The sequence below is a fragment of the Oryctolagus cuniculus genome, chromosome 1 (assembly GCF_051225735.1).
Source record: "Oryctolagus cuniculus isolate XC-2025 breed Fujian yellow rabbit chromosome 1, ASM5122573v1, whole genome shotgun sequence".
Lineage (NCBI taxonomy): Eukaryota > Metazoa > Chordata > Mammalia > Lagomorpha > Leporidae > Oryctolagus > Oryctolagus cuniculus.
Window position 1 is genome coordinate 234,714,672 of NC_142867.1, and position 15,999 is coordinate 234,730,670.

Below are 15,999 nucleotides of genomic sequence, written 5' to 3' on the forward strand. Positions count from 1 at the left end.
AGAAGTCAAGGTGAAGGCAGCAGGCCAGGTTCAGAAGGGAAATCTAGAGGGTTAGGCCGCCACCTGCAGCACATGTGGGCACCAGTTCAAGTCCCAGCTGCTCCACTTCCCATCCAGCTCCCTGCTAATGTGCAAGGGAAAGCAGCAGAGGGCCCAAGTGCTTGGGCCCCTGCACCCACGTGGAAGACACAGAAGAAGCTCCTGGCCATGTGGGGAGTGAACCAGTAGATGGAAAAAAACTCTCTCTCTCTCTCTTTCTCTCTCTGCCTTTCAAGTAAATAAAATGAATCTAAAAAAAAAAAAAAAAAAAAAAAAAAACCTCTCTAAAAATACATATATATATATAAAAGAAGGAAAAAACAAAGAACTCAGAGGCTTCAACTGAATTCCAACCATGGTTTTCTCACACACTTAGAAGTAAGAACCACTGTTCACCTTGTGCCCTGCCCGGAATTAGAAACTTTATACACATCTCTGCATTCACCCTCAGACCCTGGGATGTCAGGGTTATGTCCACTGTATGGTCCAGCAGACTGAGGCCTGAGATGTTAGGTAACTTGCCCGAAGTCTCAGACCCAACATAGGAGAAAGCTTAAACTCAGGGGGAAAGAGACTAGCGAACAGGCGAGTGGGATAAGAGCAACAAAGGGGGTACACACGGGGCCACCCGATTCCACAGTGCCCCGTGAGGTTTCCAGGGGAGATGGCGCTGAGTTGAGAGCTAAATGAACAGGAGTTTTCCAAAGAAAGTAAGAAAAGGAAGAACACGTGCAGAGGCCCGAGACAGAAGTCACGTTCCCTGGGGGACCTGCAATGAACCCCCAGATTAACCGGCAGAAGGAGCAGAGAAGGCGGGAGGAGAGCAAGCTCGGAACTTAAGCGTTTACAGAAAACGAGACATGATGTCAGGAATCTGCTTCCAAACGCCCCAGCTCCCATCCCGACCCCTCCACTCCCTCATCCCTACAGAAAAAGAACATCGGGCCAGCGTTGTAGCACAGCAGGTAAAGCCGCTGACGCAACGCCCGCTTCCCACAGGGGCACCGGTTCAGGTCCTAGCGCCCAGCTTCCAATCCAGCTCCCTGCTAACAGCCTGGGAAAAGCAGCAGCAGGTGGCCCCGGCGTTGTCTGGGACCCTGCCAACCACACAGGAGGCCTGGCTCAGTCGTGGCCACAACAGCCACTTGGGGAGTGAACCAGCAGAGAGAGAGTTCTCTGTCTCTCTCCATCCCTTTCTCTTTCAAGCAAATAAATAAATCTTAGGGGGAAAAAAAGAACAAAGAAAAAAGAAAAAGAGGGAGGGAGGAAAAATGGGGAAAGAAATGAGACAAAACGTCCCCATTTGCTGGAACTGGGGATACAGGAGGTCGCTACACCACCTTCTTCCAGTTGTGTGTAGCTGAAATTTTCCGCAATAAAAAGCTGTGACCGTCCATCCCACCCAGGAAGGCAGAGAGGGAGGGGCCACAGGAGCGGACCGCGGCCAGACCGTGCAGTGCTGACGCTAAGCTGGCGGCGTGCAGGGACCCACTCACGCCACCCTCAACCACCAACAGGCGGGGCTAAGCTGGCACTGCAGAGATGAGGAAACTGAGGCAGGGCTGCCTGGCCACAGGTCCGCCTGCTTCCAGACTCAGGTTTCAGGGGGGGCTGGAATTCACCGGACAGAGGAGGAGGAAATCATGAACAACAGCAATGAGGCAGAACTCTACACAGATGCCCCGAAAACAGATTCGAATGGGCACAACACGCACGGCTGCGCCCCAGGCAACAGTGTGGGCCAGGGCTCAGGCAGCAACGGTCAAAATGGAGAGCCGAGAGATTGTGAAGAGGTGGAATCAACAGATGGGCCAATGGGTGCGAGGGCCAGCAGCAGCCCCAGTGGACACCCAGGGGTCCGGGCACGCGGCTGGAGAAGGCCCCCACCCCAGGCAGCAGGTCTGGTGCAGCCTGTGGGAGGTAGCAGGCAGGGCTGTAGTTCCAGACTGCTTCGTCTGAGAGGCTGGACACCAGCCAAGGGCAGGTGTCCAGCGGGTCCTCAGACACCTGGCCCTGGATCTCAGGCTGAAGACTCAGGTGTCACTGTGTGCAGCTGGCAAGGAGGGGGAGTGTGTTCAATGGGAGAGAAACTACCAGTCGAGCCCCGGCCCGAACCGGCAGGAAAAAGACACGAGAATGAGAAGAGGCGCAGCAAGATCCTCTGGCCTGACCCGGGATGCTCCCACCACCAACCTGCGGCTCAGCGAGCAGAGAAACGACGCGGGACAGCTTCCCTCCCACCTGGGCTCTGGCTGCAAACCGCAGCCTCACGGGTCCAGAAGAGGCTAAGTCAGCACGCCAACAAGGAAAAGACGTGAGTCCCCACGCACAGGTGGCTGCTGGCGGCGGCCCATGCAGCCGCCCAGGGCAGGCCCGTGATGTCCAAAACAGAGTCCCGCGCACTCTCCAGAGGAAGAACGAGAGTCACAAGCCCGAGTCCAGCAGCGAGAAAGCTGCACAACTGGACGTGGGGCGGCCGGAGGTGGGAGTGAGCCAGCCTAGGGACACGGCCTGAACTGCACTAACATTTCCCCAGGGAGCCTGCAGGAGCCACTGCTGTGCGGAGACCCTCCAGGCGAGACCTCCAGGCCTGCGGCGCTGCTCCGGGGCAGTCCAAGGCCTCAGGGGCATCGCAACGGCTGTGGGCCCCAGAAACGTCCCCAGGACAGCAGCAGGGGTGGACGAGTCCCCAGGCCCCAGCTCAGGCTTTCAATTTCAAACCCACACGGATGCACCTGTAACACCACAGGCGCTTCCCTCGCTGGAGCTGAACGGGCCACCCTCCGTCCCCACGATGAGGGACCAGGACTCAGGGGAAAGCCACTGGCATGGGGTCACAGCGCTGGACACGAGGCAGCTGAGACAAAACGTTCTGTCCGGCTAAAGCAGCCGGATGACAGCTTTGCCGTTAGCACTAAGGAAAAGAACAGCCACTGCGGACGCCCACTTACCAGACCCCGGGCAGGGTGCTGGGCACCAGGTGTGACAAAGCCATGGCTCTCAGCATGCCCCCAGGGCGGGAGCTGCCACTGCCCGCCGGGCACTGGCTTGGTGAGAAGCTGAGGCATGGCAGGGTCAGAACCTGCCCCAGTCTGAAAGCTGCTGGGAAGGCCTGGGGCACAAACCCCGGGGCCGCGGACCGGGTCCGACCAGATGCTGGCTTCTGAGCTGAGCTGGCCCAGTCCTGAACACAACACTGAACACCTACGCCGGCTGCCCGCAGCTTTCCCACGCGGCAGAGGACACAGAGCCGCCGTGGAGTGCAAGCTCTGGAAGACGGCCCTGAGTGAGCGTGGAGTGAGAAGGGCCCTCCTCGGCCTGGACCCGCGGGCAGCCCTGCGGACGACGCGCCCTTCCCACCCTCTCGGCGAGCTCCTCACCCCTCCTGTGCCCCTGCCTCTCTGGGGCCCCTCAAGTCCCACAGCCCTCCCCAACCTCCCCGCCCCTCGCCTCCACCCCCAGACTTCAGGAGGAAAGCGTGTGTGCACACGCTAACTCACACTCACGTGCGCTGTTACCATCAAAGCCTGCGTGCCTAAAGGACTTGAGACCACGCCAAAGCGTCGGGGCCTGGGGATGGAGAAGTCACCGGAGGAGTGGCCCCAGCTGTCCCGTGCCTGTCCTCAGCGCTGTCTGGTCAGACAACCCCTGGGCAGCACTGGCTCCTATCACCTCTTTCAGCCCCAGCCTTCTGAAGGAGCTACAACTACCGTCCCCATTCCAGAGAATGGAAGACTGAGGCGACTCACAGACACGCAGGTGGAACTGGGACGTGGCCGGGGCAGAGCTGTGCTCGTGACCGCTGCGCACCACCGCCACACTGAGCACACGTGCACACCACCGGCTCGCCACAGCTCAGCCCCGAGGCCGTTCCCATGCATGGGCTCGCTGAACGTGACACAGATGGACTGTCCCCATTTCACACGCCAGGCAACTGAGCTCAGAGCCTCTTCACTTGTGCTGTTGGTGCAGAGGTGGCCCAGAACTCGGGCGTCTGACACCTGAACTCACGCACAGCCCTGACGCTTCTGCACCCCACAGGACCGAGAAATCCGGCCACGTGCTCACATGTGGTTGTGTTTCTGCTTGGCTGCACTACCCTCTGTTCTCTCCTTAATGGCCCACACGGGGTCAGGGCCTGGGAGCAGGAGGGAGGGGAGGAGGGGAGGGTTCGAGGCTATCGGGGGCGTCTATGCTAGTCAGAACCACGATGCCAGAAGCTCCCTCGCAGTGGCTGGCTGCAATGAAGGCTAGAGTCAGGGGAAAAAACCTGCGAGCGTGGCGCCTGGCACCCCTGCTCAAAATTACACACCTGGGGTCGGCGCTGTGGCACAGCTGGTAAAGCCGCCCCTCAGTGCTACATCAGGTGTGGTGCTCAGACCAGCTGCACTCAGCTCACACCACGGGTCACCGCCGGACCCCCTCTCCTCGGAGGCACTGGCCATGGAGTGGGCGCACTAAGAAGGGTGCACCAGCGACAAACACCGTAGATAAAACCGCTAACTTCAGCCCTCAGAGCGTCGCCAGTGTACCACTGACCCGGCCCGGCCCTTCCGAGTCACCCTTCCGGAGGGTAGCCCGGCCTCCTGCAGGAGCTCCCACCTACCAGCAGCACGGCTGGACTTCGGAATGCCCTTAGCACACTTCATCAAGAACACAGGCAAGCAAACCACAAAAGGGGTTATAAGTTAAAAAGTCCAGAGCAAAAGCTTTTTTTTTGACAGGCAGAGTTAGACAGTGAGTGAGTGAGTGAGTGAGTGAGAGAGAGAGAGAGAGACAAAGGTCTTCCTTCCGTTGGTTCACCCCCCAAATAGCTGCTACGGCTGGTGCTGCGCCGATCTGAAGCCAGGAGCCAGGTGCTTCTCCTGGTCTCCCATGGGGTGCAGGGCCCAAGCACCTGGGCCATCCTCCACTGCACTCCCTGGCCACAGCAGAGGGCTGGCTTGGAAGAGGGGCAACCGGGACAGAATCCGGTGCCCCAACCGGGACTAGAACCCGGTGTGCCGGCACCACAGGAGGAGGATTAGCCTAGTGAGCCGCGGCGCTGGCCAGAGCAAAAGCTTTTATTCAACCTCATTCATTCGGGGAATTTTAACCGAAGGCTGACTGTGCACCCTGCACCTGCTAGGTGCCCGGGACTCTTGGCAAAGAAAAGAGGGACATGGGACCTCTCCGCCGGGACCCTACAAAGGTTTCCCCTTAAAACACGGACAGGGTCCACAAGGCAAGGCACTGTAAACAGAGCAGAGAGGCCCCACCCAGACCTGTGACACCAATGCCACAGACACTTCAAGCTCTGACAAGCATTTGGGAGGAGGCAGGGAGGGGATGACTTCAGACTACGTCAGCACCTTCTCAGGACAAACCTGCCGTCTCAGGGCCGGTGTCGTGGCGCAGCAGTAAAACTGCCGCTCGTGACACCACATCCCGTATGGACACCGGTTCAAGTCCCGGCCGCTCCACTTCCCATCCAGCTGCCTGCTAATGGCCTGGGAAAGCAGCAGAAGATGGCCCAAGTGTTTGGGCCCCTGCCACCCACGTGGAAGACCCAGATGAAACTCCTGGCTCCAAGCTTTAGCCTGGCCCAACCCTGGGCACTGCGGCCATCTGGGGAGTGAACCAGTAGATGGAAGATCTCGCTGTCTCTCCTTCTCGAACTCTTTCAAATAAATAAATAAATCCTAAAAAAAAAAAAAAAAGTTGCTGCCTCTTTAAAAATGAGAACATTGAAAAAATATTAAAAGACAGCCACACACCTTGCTCTGAACCCATTCCTCAACCCCGTTTGAAAGCAACTGTCGCTCCCCCATTCGCGGAGGAACAACACAGGACCCTGCGCTGTTCTTTTGTCTGCTCGGCCCTTCCCGGGTTTGCTGCTGGTCCTTCCCGGGTTGGCTGCCGATCCTTCCACCTCCGTGGAAGGGCGGCTCCCCCTGCCACTTTCCCCACTTCCGCGGGGGAGCGGCACATCGCCGGCCGGCTCTCTCGGGGGCTGCTCAGATGTTATCCAGATGTTCCCCTTAGATGTTCCTGGTGCATGTTGTCTCTCTCCTCCTTTATAGTCCTCTTCCACCAATCCCAACTCTGCTACCCACACGCCGAGCACGCTGCTCTCCTCCAATCAGGAGCAGGATCAGCTCCTGCAGGTTATTGGTCGAACTGGAGGCAGCTGTGTAGAAGTTGTTTACTCCTGTCCCAGCACCGTATTGTGGGAGAGCAGATGCATAGAGTAAGTCTTAATTCCAGTAACTTAGTCTAGTCCGAGTTGCTCCCCACAGCAACAGCTCAGATACCACCAGGGAGAGGCAAAGCTCAGCCTGCCCGTCCAGCCCCGCTCCTCGTGGGGCCTGCATCTGTGGATCCAACCAGCGGTGGGTGGAACATGTCGGGGGAAAGCCGCATCTGTACTGCGCAGGCACAGATTATGTTCTTGCCAAGACTCCTCAAACAGCACATGGTATCTGCTACTATAAATCATCAAAGACGATGTAAAGCACACGGGCGGGTGTGGACAGGTGACGGGCTTATGTTATAACATAAACCCTCAGGCTCGCTGTCCGTAGCTGCCCTGGACTTGCAGCCAGGGATAGCACAGGAAAATGGAGGAAGCGGCCTTCTGCCGTGGACAAAGGGAACGAAGAACGGAAGCCTGGGCCAGGCCGCTGGGAGCTCGGGGAGGGCCTTCGGCAGTGGCTCGGGCCCCGGCTCCACAGGTCCGCGCACAGCAGCCAGGCAAGGGCAGCGTGGATACCAGTCCTCTCCTGTCCAGTGCAGAGGCCTGTCGCCCCGACAGAACAACTGTCTATAGGTGCTGAAGAGTTAAAAGCTGAATTCTCTCCCCAATTCAGCACCAGAGAAGTGCTGCTCGCAGCAACTCAACATCATTTCATTAGACGAGATTAATTTTTAAATGTGTTATTCTAACAATTATGCCGACTACCGTGTAATTAATATTCCGACTGACTATACGAAAATTACAAAACCCCCTGAAGAAAATAATTAGTCATTAGGCAGGAACAAGACTTTTCCGTGGCCAGAGCACATAAAACAGAAAGTCCATCACATGATGGGTGGCATCAAAGTGTCACCCACGCTTCCTTCAATTCTTAGCCAACAGCGCGTAAAGCTGACACTGGCAAGTTACCCCAGACTTCACATAACACAGTGATGCACTTGCTGGTTCGAACTCTTTGAGGGTAAAAGGATGAATGATGAAAGCTTCGGCAATTAAAAAGCTCTTTTCATTTGTTGAAGAGGCAAGATAAACACATAGAATTAATTGTTTGCTTCTTCCATGTCACCAGCCAGAAATTGGAATACGAGCCGATTCCTTGAGGCTATTTCTTGGGTTTAATAAATGTAACTGCACAGGCATCCTTATTCTTGTTTTTCTCTATTCTTTCAAGGTTTATTTTTTTAATGAATTTCTTGATTAGCATGTCCCACCTGAGCCGGGCTTCGCGTCCAGTGGTCCCACCCTGCAGTGCTCGCATTTCAGTCCCGGCTCTGCCCCTGACTCCAGCTTCCTGCAGGTACCGGCTCCCGTACTTAGAGCCCTGTCACCTGCATTGAGCTCTGGCTGCTGGCTTCGGCCGGGACCATGCCCAGCCACTGTGGGAGCGACCCCGCAGACGGGAGCCCTCTCTGTTTCTCTGACTCTCAAATAAATACATTTTTTTTAAAAAGGAATTGTTTTAAAAAGCATGTAATACAGATGCTATGTATAGGGTAGAGTGTATAGTGTAACACATATGCACAGCAAAACTGATGGAACCAAGAACCAGCCTTGCTACTTGCTTATCTGTTGTGTTTGGAGCCTCCCAGCTTATCATCCACCTGAAACGCTTACAGACGTAAGGCGGGGCATCAACAAGTCCTGTTCACTGGACATCACCCAGTAAACAAGTGAAGAGATCCTGCCCTGCAGCCCTCCTCCAGGCCACGCCCGCCCCAGAACAGTGACAGGATTCCAAGGCAATACACACACCTCAGCAGGAAGGAACACAGCAGCTGATTAGTGACGTCTGCCCTGCAAAAAGCAATAGTTTAAGGACATGTGTGCTATGTATTGGCCATCTCCACCCCCTCTGACCATTAAAGATCAGCATACTGGGGCTGGGGCTGGGGCTTAGCGGGTAAAGAGGCCGCCTGCGGTGCCAGCACCAGATACAGGCACCAATTCAAGTCCCAGAGGCTCCACTTATGATCCAGCTCCCTGCTAATGCACCTGGGAAAGCAGCAGAAGATGGCCCAAGTCCTTGGGTCCTGCACCCGCGTGGGAGACCCAGAACAGCTCCTGGCTCCTGGCTTTGGAGAGGCTCAGCTCCAGCCACTGCAGCCATCTGGGGAGTGCACCACTGGATGGAAGACCGCTCTCTGTCTCTCCCTCTCTCTGCAACTCTGTCTTTCAAATATATAAAATAAATCTTTAAAAAAAGAAAAGAAAGGTATTATATGAAGTAGGACTAAAACATCATGTTTTAGAGGAAAGAACACTGGGTATTTTAGGACACTCAAAATTCCAGCGGAGCTGGGGAGCCTCGAACAGTCAGTTCTCTGAGCCAGTTTGCTCAGAGCTAAAATAAAGGGTGAATTTGTTACAGCTCACTGTCTGCTCACACCAGGGAGGCGGGAAACAGCACAGGTGCTTCCTAGGAGCCTGACGTCACCAGGCCAAGGAGACGCCTGGGCCCCGGCCTGGCACCGGGACACGTTTCTACAGGCGCCGTCACCTTGCAGCACCTGCAGGGCAGGAGGTCACACACGCAGGTGTCTGCTCAGCACCACACAGCCTCTCGGCCACACTGGGGCAACGACTTCTACTTCAATAGCTGAACAATAAATTCAATGAATAAGTAAACTACGCTCACCCAAAAGTTAATGTTATCACTCAGCTTAAGAGCAGTCACTTGGGCTGGCGCTGCGGCCTGCAGGGCTGGCATCCCCTGTGGGCACTGGTTCAAGTTCCCCCTGCTCCACTTCAGTACAGCTCTCTGCTAATGCACCTGGGAAGGCAGCGGAGGAGGGTCCAAGTGCTTGGGCCCCTGCACCCATGCGGGAGACCTGGAGGAAGCTCCTGGCTCCTGGCTTCAGACCAGCTCAGCATCGGCTGTTGCAGCCATGAGGGGAGTGAATCAGAAGATGGGAGACCTCACTCTCCCTCTCCCTCTCCCTCTCCCTCTCCCTCTCCCTCTCCCTCTCCCTCTTTCTGTCTCTCCCTCTGTGTCTCTGTAACCCTACCTTTCAAGTAAAATAAATAAATCTTAAAAAAAAAAAAAAAAAAAAAAAAGAGCAGTCCCTTCCGCCGCAAGTCCGGGTCACTCACAGCTGACGCCTCCCACCACCGCAAATCCTCCTGGTTCTGGCCTATCTCCAGAGCAACTTCACCCCCGTCATTCGTCAACGTGGCCTCCGGGTCCAAACACCAGAAAGCGTCCGGGAGGGGCCCAGCCGGAGAGAAGCCACACCACGTACCTACTGAACGGATTCCACCCAACCACCAGCAAGAACGCCCCTGGGCAAACAATGAAGCCAAAACAGGATGGCCCGGGGCGGGGGCCGCGCTGCCTGGCAGGGCCGAATGTCTCTACCTAGGCTGTCTGTCCTGCACCCGGCCCCGCCTTGAGAACCACCTCTGTCACCTCAGGAGAACCTCTTTGGGAACCGCCCTCCTCCAGCGCCAAGAAGCCCCACTTCCTGTGCCTTGGGTGATGCAAGCAGAATCCCATGCAAGGACATCTTCCAGGCACGGCCGGAATCCTCCTCCAGGACCTGCCAGGGACACGACTTGATCAACAAGGACGAGGACCAGGCGCACTTAGAAATGCCGGGCCATCTTTCCACCAGTGGGACTTCTCAGGGGGCCACCAGAAAGCAGGCTAGCGAGAGCAGGGGCGTGACCCACCCCGTCACTCCATCGAACCCTGGGCCTCAGGAGCTCAGCCCCAGAAACTCCCAGACACCGCCCCTGCCCCACCTCCACACCTCTGGGTTTAATCTAAACAAACTGGGTTTTGGTCTCCAGCGGCCCAGACTTTGGGGAAAAAGCCTTCTGGGCCAAACGTATACATTCCAAGTTCAAGTTCGTTCCTTAGTACCTCATGACAGATCATCTTCTCCCTGAATCTCGAACTGAGCTTCTGGTGTTCCACTTCAAAATCAAATATAAAAAAAATCTCCACAGGGAAATTCGAAGGGAAAACTCTACACACCAGTTAAACCATCAAGGCAGGGGAGGGGAGGGAGAACTGGAGGGGCCACTCAGCTCCCGACAGAAGTGTCCACCGCGGTGTGTGTGTGTGTGTGTGTGTGTGCCAGACGTGTTCCCTGTCAACAGACGGGCACGCGCCGCCCCGAGTGTGTGTGTGCACCAGACGCATTCCCAGTCAACAGACGGGCACGCGCAGCCCCGAATATGTGCGTGTGTGTGTACCAGACGCGTTCCCCATCAACGGATGTGCACACACAGCCCTGAACCAAAGAACTCGTGAGTAAACAGGCCGCTGCCAGCTCATGAGCCTCGTGTGGGTTCCTTCCACAGCTGTCCGAGGCCTATGCCACGGGCCCGCCTGCCGAAGGAAACCATGAACACCAGGTCCTAGGGACCGGGTCAGCGCCACCCTCCCTCACAAGGGGCCTACAGAAAGCAGGCGTCTAACAAACAGCATCCCAGGGACGTTGTCCCACCGACGAGGGAAGACAGCACGAGAACACAAACCCCTGGGGCGCCGAGCACCCGCACTGGCAGTCCTGAGTCTTCTGGGGGTCTCAGCCCCTCTGGGAACCTGGTGAAAGCTGGCAGGCCTTCCCGGACAACCCACACAACTCCAAGTAGTTCTTAAAGCTGCCCTACACTCTGACTCCAGCTGACTCGGAACTGCTTAAAGATGCAGTGGCCCGCGTGACACCATGCACCCTGCAGCCTTCCGAGGAGGGCCTGAGCAGTGTGTAGGAAATTCCAAGACTTGCGGCTCACGGCCTCACGCCAGACCCAGCACAACGCGGAAACCAACGCCCGCCCCGACTCGCTGCCCGCGGGCACCACGGGAAACCTCGGCCCGGCTCAGCGCCCCCGTACCTTGTTGGACCACTTGTAGGCTTGCAGGAGCTGGCTGTAGAGCGGCGTCTTGTCCTGCACGGGGTCCAGGCTCAGCAGCCCGCTGTTGTGCAGAGGATGGTTCTCCGACGGCTTGCCCACCAAGTTGCTCAGCCGCTCCAGCTCACTGGGGAGGAAGCAGATGCAGCGCATCAGCCCGAGCCACGTGAGCTCCCGCCAGAAGCCAGCCACACCAGACAGAGGCTGCCCGGCCCCCCATCCACCACGAGTGTGCTTTCTGAAAGGTAAGAAAGATTAGGGACAATCGAGACACCCCTCAGTGGGCGCATCTGAACCTCAAGGAGCTCCCTGGTGCCACTCCCAAGGAGCACAAAAGCTGGGGCCGGCACTGTGGTGCAGCAGGTTAACACCCTGGCCTGAAGCGCCGGCATCCCATATGGGCGCCAGTTCGAGTCCCAGCTGCTCCACTTCCCATCCAGCTCTCTGCTGTGGCCTGGGAAAGCAGTGGAGGATGGCCCAAGTGCTTGGGCTCCTGCACCCGCGTGGGAGACCCAGAAGAAGCTCCTGACTCCTGGCTTCGGATCGGCGCAGCTCCAGCTGTTGTGGCCAATTGGAGAGTGAACCAGCGGATGGAAGACCCCCCCACCCCACCCCACTCCCCGCCTCTCCTCTCTCTGTGTAACTCTGACTTTCAAATAAATAAAAATAAATCTTAAAAAAAAAAAAAAAAGGAGCAGAAAAGCTAAGGGCACCGCGTCAAGACCTCTCCCGACCAGTCGGCCTCCCGGGACGACACTGCCTCTCACTCGGGGTTCTCGGCTCCACGAGCACATCACCGCGTCCGGCAGAACAGCGGGCGGCGGAGTCGACGCTGATTATTTATCGTTCACATCGGGATAGTCGTACGTGATGCCTCGCAGACGGTAAAACTCGCCAACACAGAGCAGCGAGCAAACGAACAGAACGGGAAGACCCCACCACGGTCGTGTGTCAAACAGCCCAGTCTGGCAGGAGAACTCTGGAGATCAAGGGCGGGGGCACGCTCCGAGGACCCCCGAAGCCAGCACGGAACCACCAGAGCCTCCCCTGAGCCGGCAAAGCATGGGGCAGGTGTGTGACTTACGGCAGCTACTGGGGGCAAGGGTGGGGGGACCAAAGGCACCATCATGTGGCCACCACCCTGTCCTCCATTCTGCCTCCTCCTCCCACCGGTTACTAAGCAGACTGAGCGGGACCACCGGCTCACAAAGCCCTCCCCTGCCAACAGGGGCACCCACCCTCCTAAGGAGGGGAAGGCAGTTCACCCGAGCGACCCACAGGTGCCAGGCATTCACACCTAATCCTCGCGTGCGTTCAGGAGGCGACTTGCTAGACAGAGAATCAATGAGCGCCCCGGGACCCTAAAGGCCGCGACGAAGAGTGCTGGGGAGGGGGCGTGGAGGGTCCCGATGAACCTGGCTCAGAGACCAGCTCCCTGCTGGGGGAGACCTGCGCGGGTGGCTGCGCCGGGGCGGGAAAGGAGATGCACCCGCTCGCTTGGGGACGGGGGTGGCATGAGGCTGATGAGTTCAGGGGCGCGCAGCTGCCCGGGTCCTGTTGGGTCTGACACGACAGGGCCCACAGGTGAGAAACCTGCCGAGCTCGCAGGACAACTGGCAGTTCGTGGGAGAGAATGGGGCGACCACGGGGGCGTGGAGGGCGGCGGGAGCCTGCCGGGAGCAGAAGGCCAAGAGCAGGCAGGCGAGGAAGCGGGCCCGGGGCGCGGGCCCAGGCTCGGGGAGGGGACGAGCGGCGAGGCAAGGCGAAGGCTGCACAGCCCCGGGACGGGAAGTCCCGCGCGGGGTCTGGCAGGGTCGCGGCGGCGCCGGTCCCGACCCGGGCCCCTTCCACCGGTACCTACTTGAGGTCCCGGTTGACCGAATGCAAGTTGTCCTGGAAGTGCGCAATGAAGGCCTTCTCCCGGCCTTCGAGCGTCTCCTTGTTCCGCATGCCATCCTTCAGGCAGTCGAACACCCTGCTCACGCTGGAGCGCAGCGCCTGGATGGCACTGATGGCTTGGGCGAAGGCCTCCAGGTTCACCCCGACGCTCAGCACGTCCGCCATGTCGCCGCCGCCACCGCGGGCTCGCCCAAACCGGCTTCCCGAGGCGCAGGCCGCGCTCGCTGATGACGTCGCCCCCGGAGGCCGCTGGGAAATGTAGTTCGTCCGAGGCAAGCTGCCTCGGTAGCTTGGAAGACAGGGTTCGCTTACACGAAACTGATGCAAGGGCTGGGTTTGCCCCACGGCGAAGAGGACATAAAGGCCTTGCGCTTCCCCAGACTTCCACCTGGGAATCGTGTGGAAAAGAATTAGAATAAAGTGAGCCATGGTCATCAGGAGGTGGGGGAGAAGGGCCATTTTCCCCTACTCTCCAACGCCAACTAAGCAACGTGGAAAGGGGAATGGAATTAGAAAATCGCCATTTGGGAACCATTAGAAGGATTGATGCCAGGGCCGGGGCTGTGGCCTAGCCGGTACAGCTGCTGCCTGCAGTGCCTGCGCCCCATATGGGTTCCGGTTCAAGTCCCGGCTGCTCCACTTCCATCCAGCTCCCTGCTAATGTGCCTGGGAAAGCAGTGCAAGATGGCCCAAGTGCTTGGGCCCCTGCACCCACGTGGGAGACGGGAAGAAGCTCCTGGCTCCTGGCTCCAGACAGGCTCAGCTCCTGGCAGTTGAGAAGTGAATCAACGAATGGAAGACCTCTCTCTCTCTCTCTCTCTCTCTCTCTCTGTATGTGTGTGTGTGTGACTCTCCCTCCCTCTCTCTGTAACTCTGCGTCTCAAATAAATAAATAAATGAGAATAACAGCATAGTTAAACAGCCTCACAGTGTCTCTCCCAAGGCGCTTAGGAATTAAGAAGGGGACAAAACTATCCAGCAAATCCACTTGAGACTCTACACCGGAAGAAGGAAGGCAGGCCCTGGGAGAGAGGTTTGTACAGGAGTTCCTACCAGCGCCACTCACCAGGCAGCCCAAGTGCCCATCAATAGAATGGATGAAGGGTGATGTAGACATACAACAGATATTTTCAAAATTTAGTTACTTATTTGAGATGCAGAGAGAGAGAGAGAGAGAGAGAGAGAGAGAGAGCGAGGTCTTCCATCCACTGGTTTACTCCCCAAACGGCCACCACAGCCGAAGCTGCTCTACCGCAAAGCCGGGAGCCTGGAACTATCTCCATCTGGGTCTCCCACATGGGTGCAGGGACCCAAGCATTTGGACCACCTGCTGCTGCCTTCCCAGGCCATCAGCAGGGAACAGGATAGGAAGTGGAGCAGCCAGGACACAAACCTGCAGTCACATGGGATCCCACTGCACCACGACACCGCCCCCATGTACAACGGACTATACTACTCAGTTTTTAAATGGAAAGAAATTCTGACGTGTGACAATATGGAAGAAACTTGAAGACTTTATGCTAAGTGAGCTAAGCCAGTCACAGAAAGACAAATAGCGTACAACTCCACGCGTGGGCTACTTTGAATATTCAGTCACAGAGACAGTGAACTCTGTGCCTCTGAAGACAACATACACAGCTCAGAGACTATGGAAGGAAAAGGAGGCTTGGGTTTTAAACAAAACCCCCAGAGGGGCCGGCGCTGTGGCACAGCAGGTTAACGCCCTGGCCTGAAGCGCCGGCATCCCATATGTGCACTGGTTCCAGTCCCAGCTGCTTCTCTTCCGATCCAGCTCTCTGCTGTGGCCTGGGAAAGCAGTGGAGGATGGGCCAAGTCCTTGGGCCCTGCACGCACGTGGGAGACCTGGAGGAAGCTCCTGGCTCCTGGCTCCGGATCGGCGCAGCTCTGGCCGTTGCGGCCATCTGGGGAGTGAGCCAGCAGATGGAAGACCTCTCTCTCTCTCTCTCTCTCTCTCTCTCTCTGCCTCTTCTCTCTCTGCGTAACTCTGACTTTCAAGTAAATACATCTTGAAAAACAAACAAAAAAAAAAAGCGGAATCCTGGCCAGATCGGGCTTTACCGACATTCAAGACAGATTCCTTTTTGTCTCTCCATCCTGTCCACTGAGGACGGGATTCTGAGATGTGTTGTCTTTGTTCCTGGAGAAAGATTACCTGAGTCCTTGTGTTCTTTCCTTAGAGGAGCTGGGCGTGCCTGGCTGGGAGCACAGTGGAGGAGCCAGGGCGGGGGGGGGGGGGGGGGGTCGTCACGGTGTGACCTTCAGCTCACCTTCAGGAGGGTCCTGCTGGGTGCCCCAAGGACAAGAGCCGGAGCCAGCTGCAGGGAGTCTGGAAGGAGGCAGATTCCAGCCCAGAGCCTCCAAGGACTTCAGTGGGGAAAGTCCTGGGATGGGTGGTGGCAAGAGCTCCACAAGAACCCGAAAGTGCTTAATGCCACTGAACTGAGTGCGTCGAGATGGCTACAATGTACCCAGCGTGTGTATTTGACCACAACCTCTTAATAGTTCAGAAATGCTTGGAAAGGAGGGGAGGGCTGTGGCTTCACAGAAGAGACACCTGCCGGGCACCAGCTTAGCCAAGAGGTCGGAGCCAACGCCGCCTGCGACAGAGCACACTGTGACCCCCCCAGTACGGCACACAGAGGGCTGCACGACGCGGCGGCTGGGGCATTCCTGCCACAAATGTAAAACCTGTGTCTAATCAGTGTCGCTGAAACTCACATTGAAAGACACTCGGCAAAATGACTGACCCAGGGGGTGGGCATTTGTATGCGGTTAAGACACCAGGTTGGGGCCGGCACTGTGGTGTAGTGGGTAAAGCCTCCGCCTGCAGTGCCGGCATCCCATATGGACGCTGGTTCGAGTCCTGGCTGCTCCCCTTCTGATCCAGCTCTCTGCTATGGCCTGGGAAAGCAGTAGAAGATGGCCCAAGTCCTTGGGTCCTAGCA

General features: G+C 57.2%; 1 protein-coding gene across 5 annotated transcripts in view; it reads right to left on the minus strand.

The window, feature by feature from the left end:
• Positions 1-13,221, minus strand: part of MED27 (mediator complex subunit 27) — a 212,921-nt gene extending 199,700 nt beyond the window's left edge. For all 5 annotated transcript variants that reach the window (XM_002721943.6, XM_089321868.1, XM_089321863.1 and 2 more), the window contains exons 1-2: positions 12,996-13,221; positions 11,117-11,261 (exon numbers count right to left, since the gene is read on the minus strand). In XM_002721943.6, coding sequence (XP_002721989.1) covers positions 11,117-11,261; positions 12,996-13,198 — 348 coding nt within the window. In that variant the 5' untranslated portion in view covers positions 13,199-13,221. The remainder of the gene's footprint in view (positions 1-11,116; positions 11,262-12,995) is intronic.
• Positions 13,222-15,999: the final 2,778 nt, after the last annotated feature.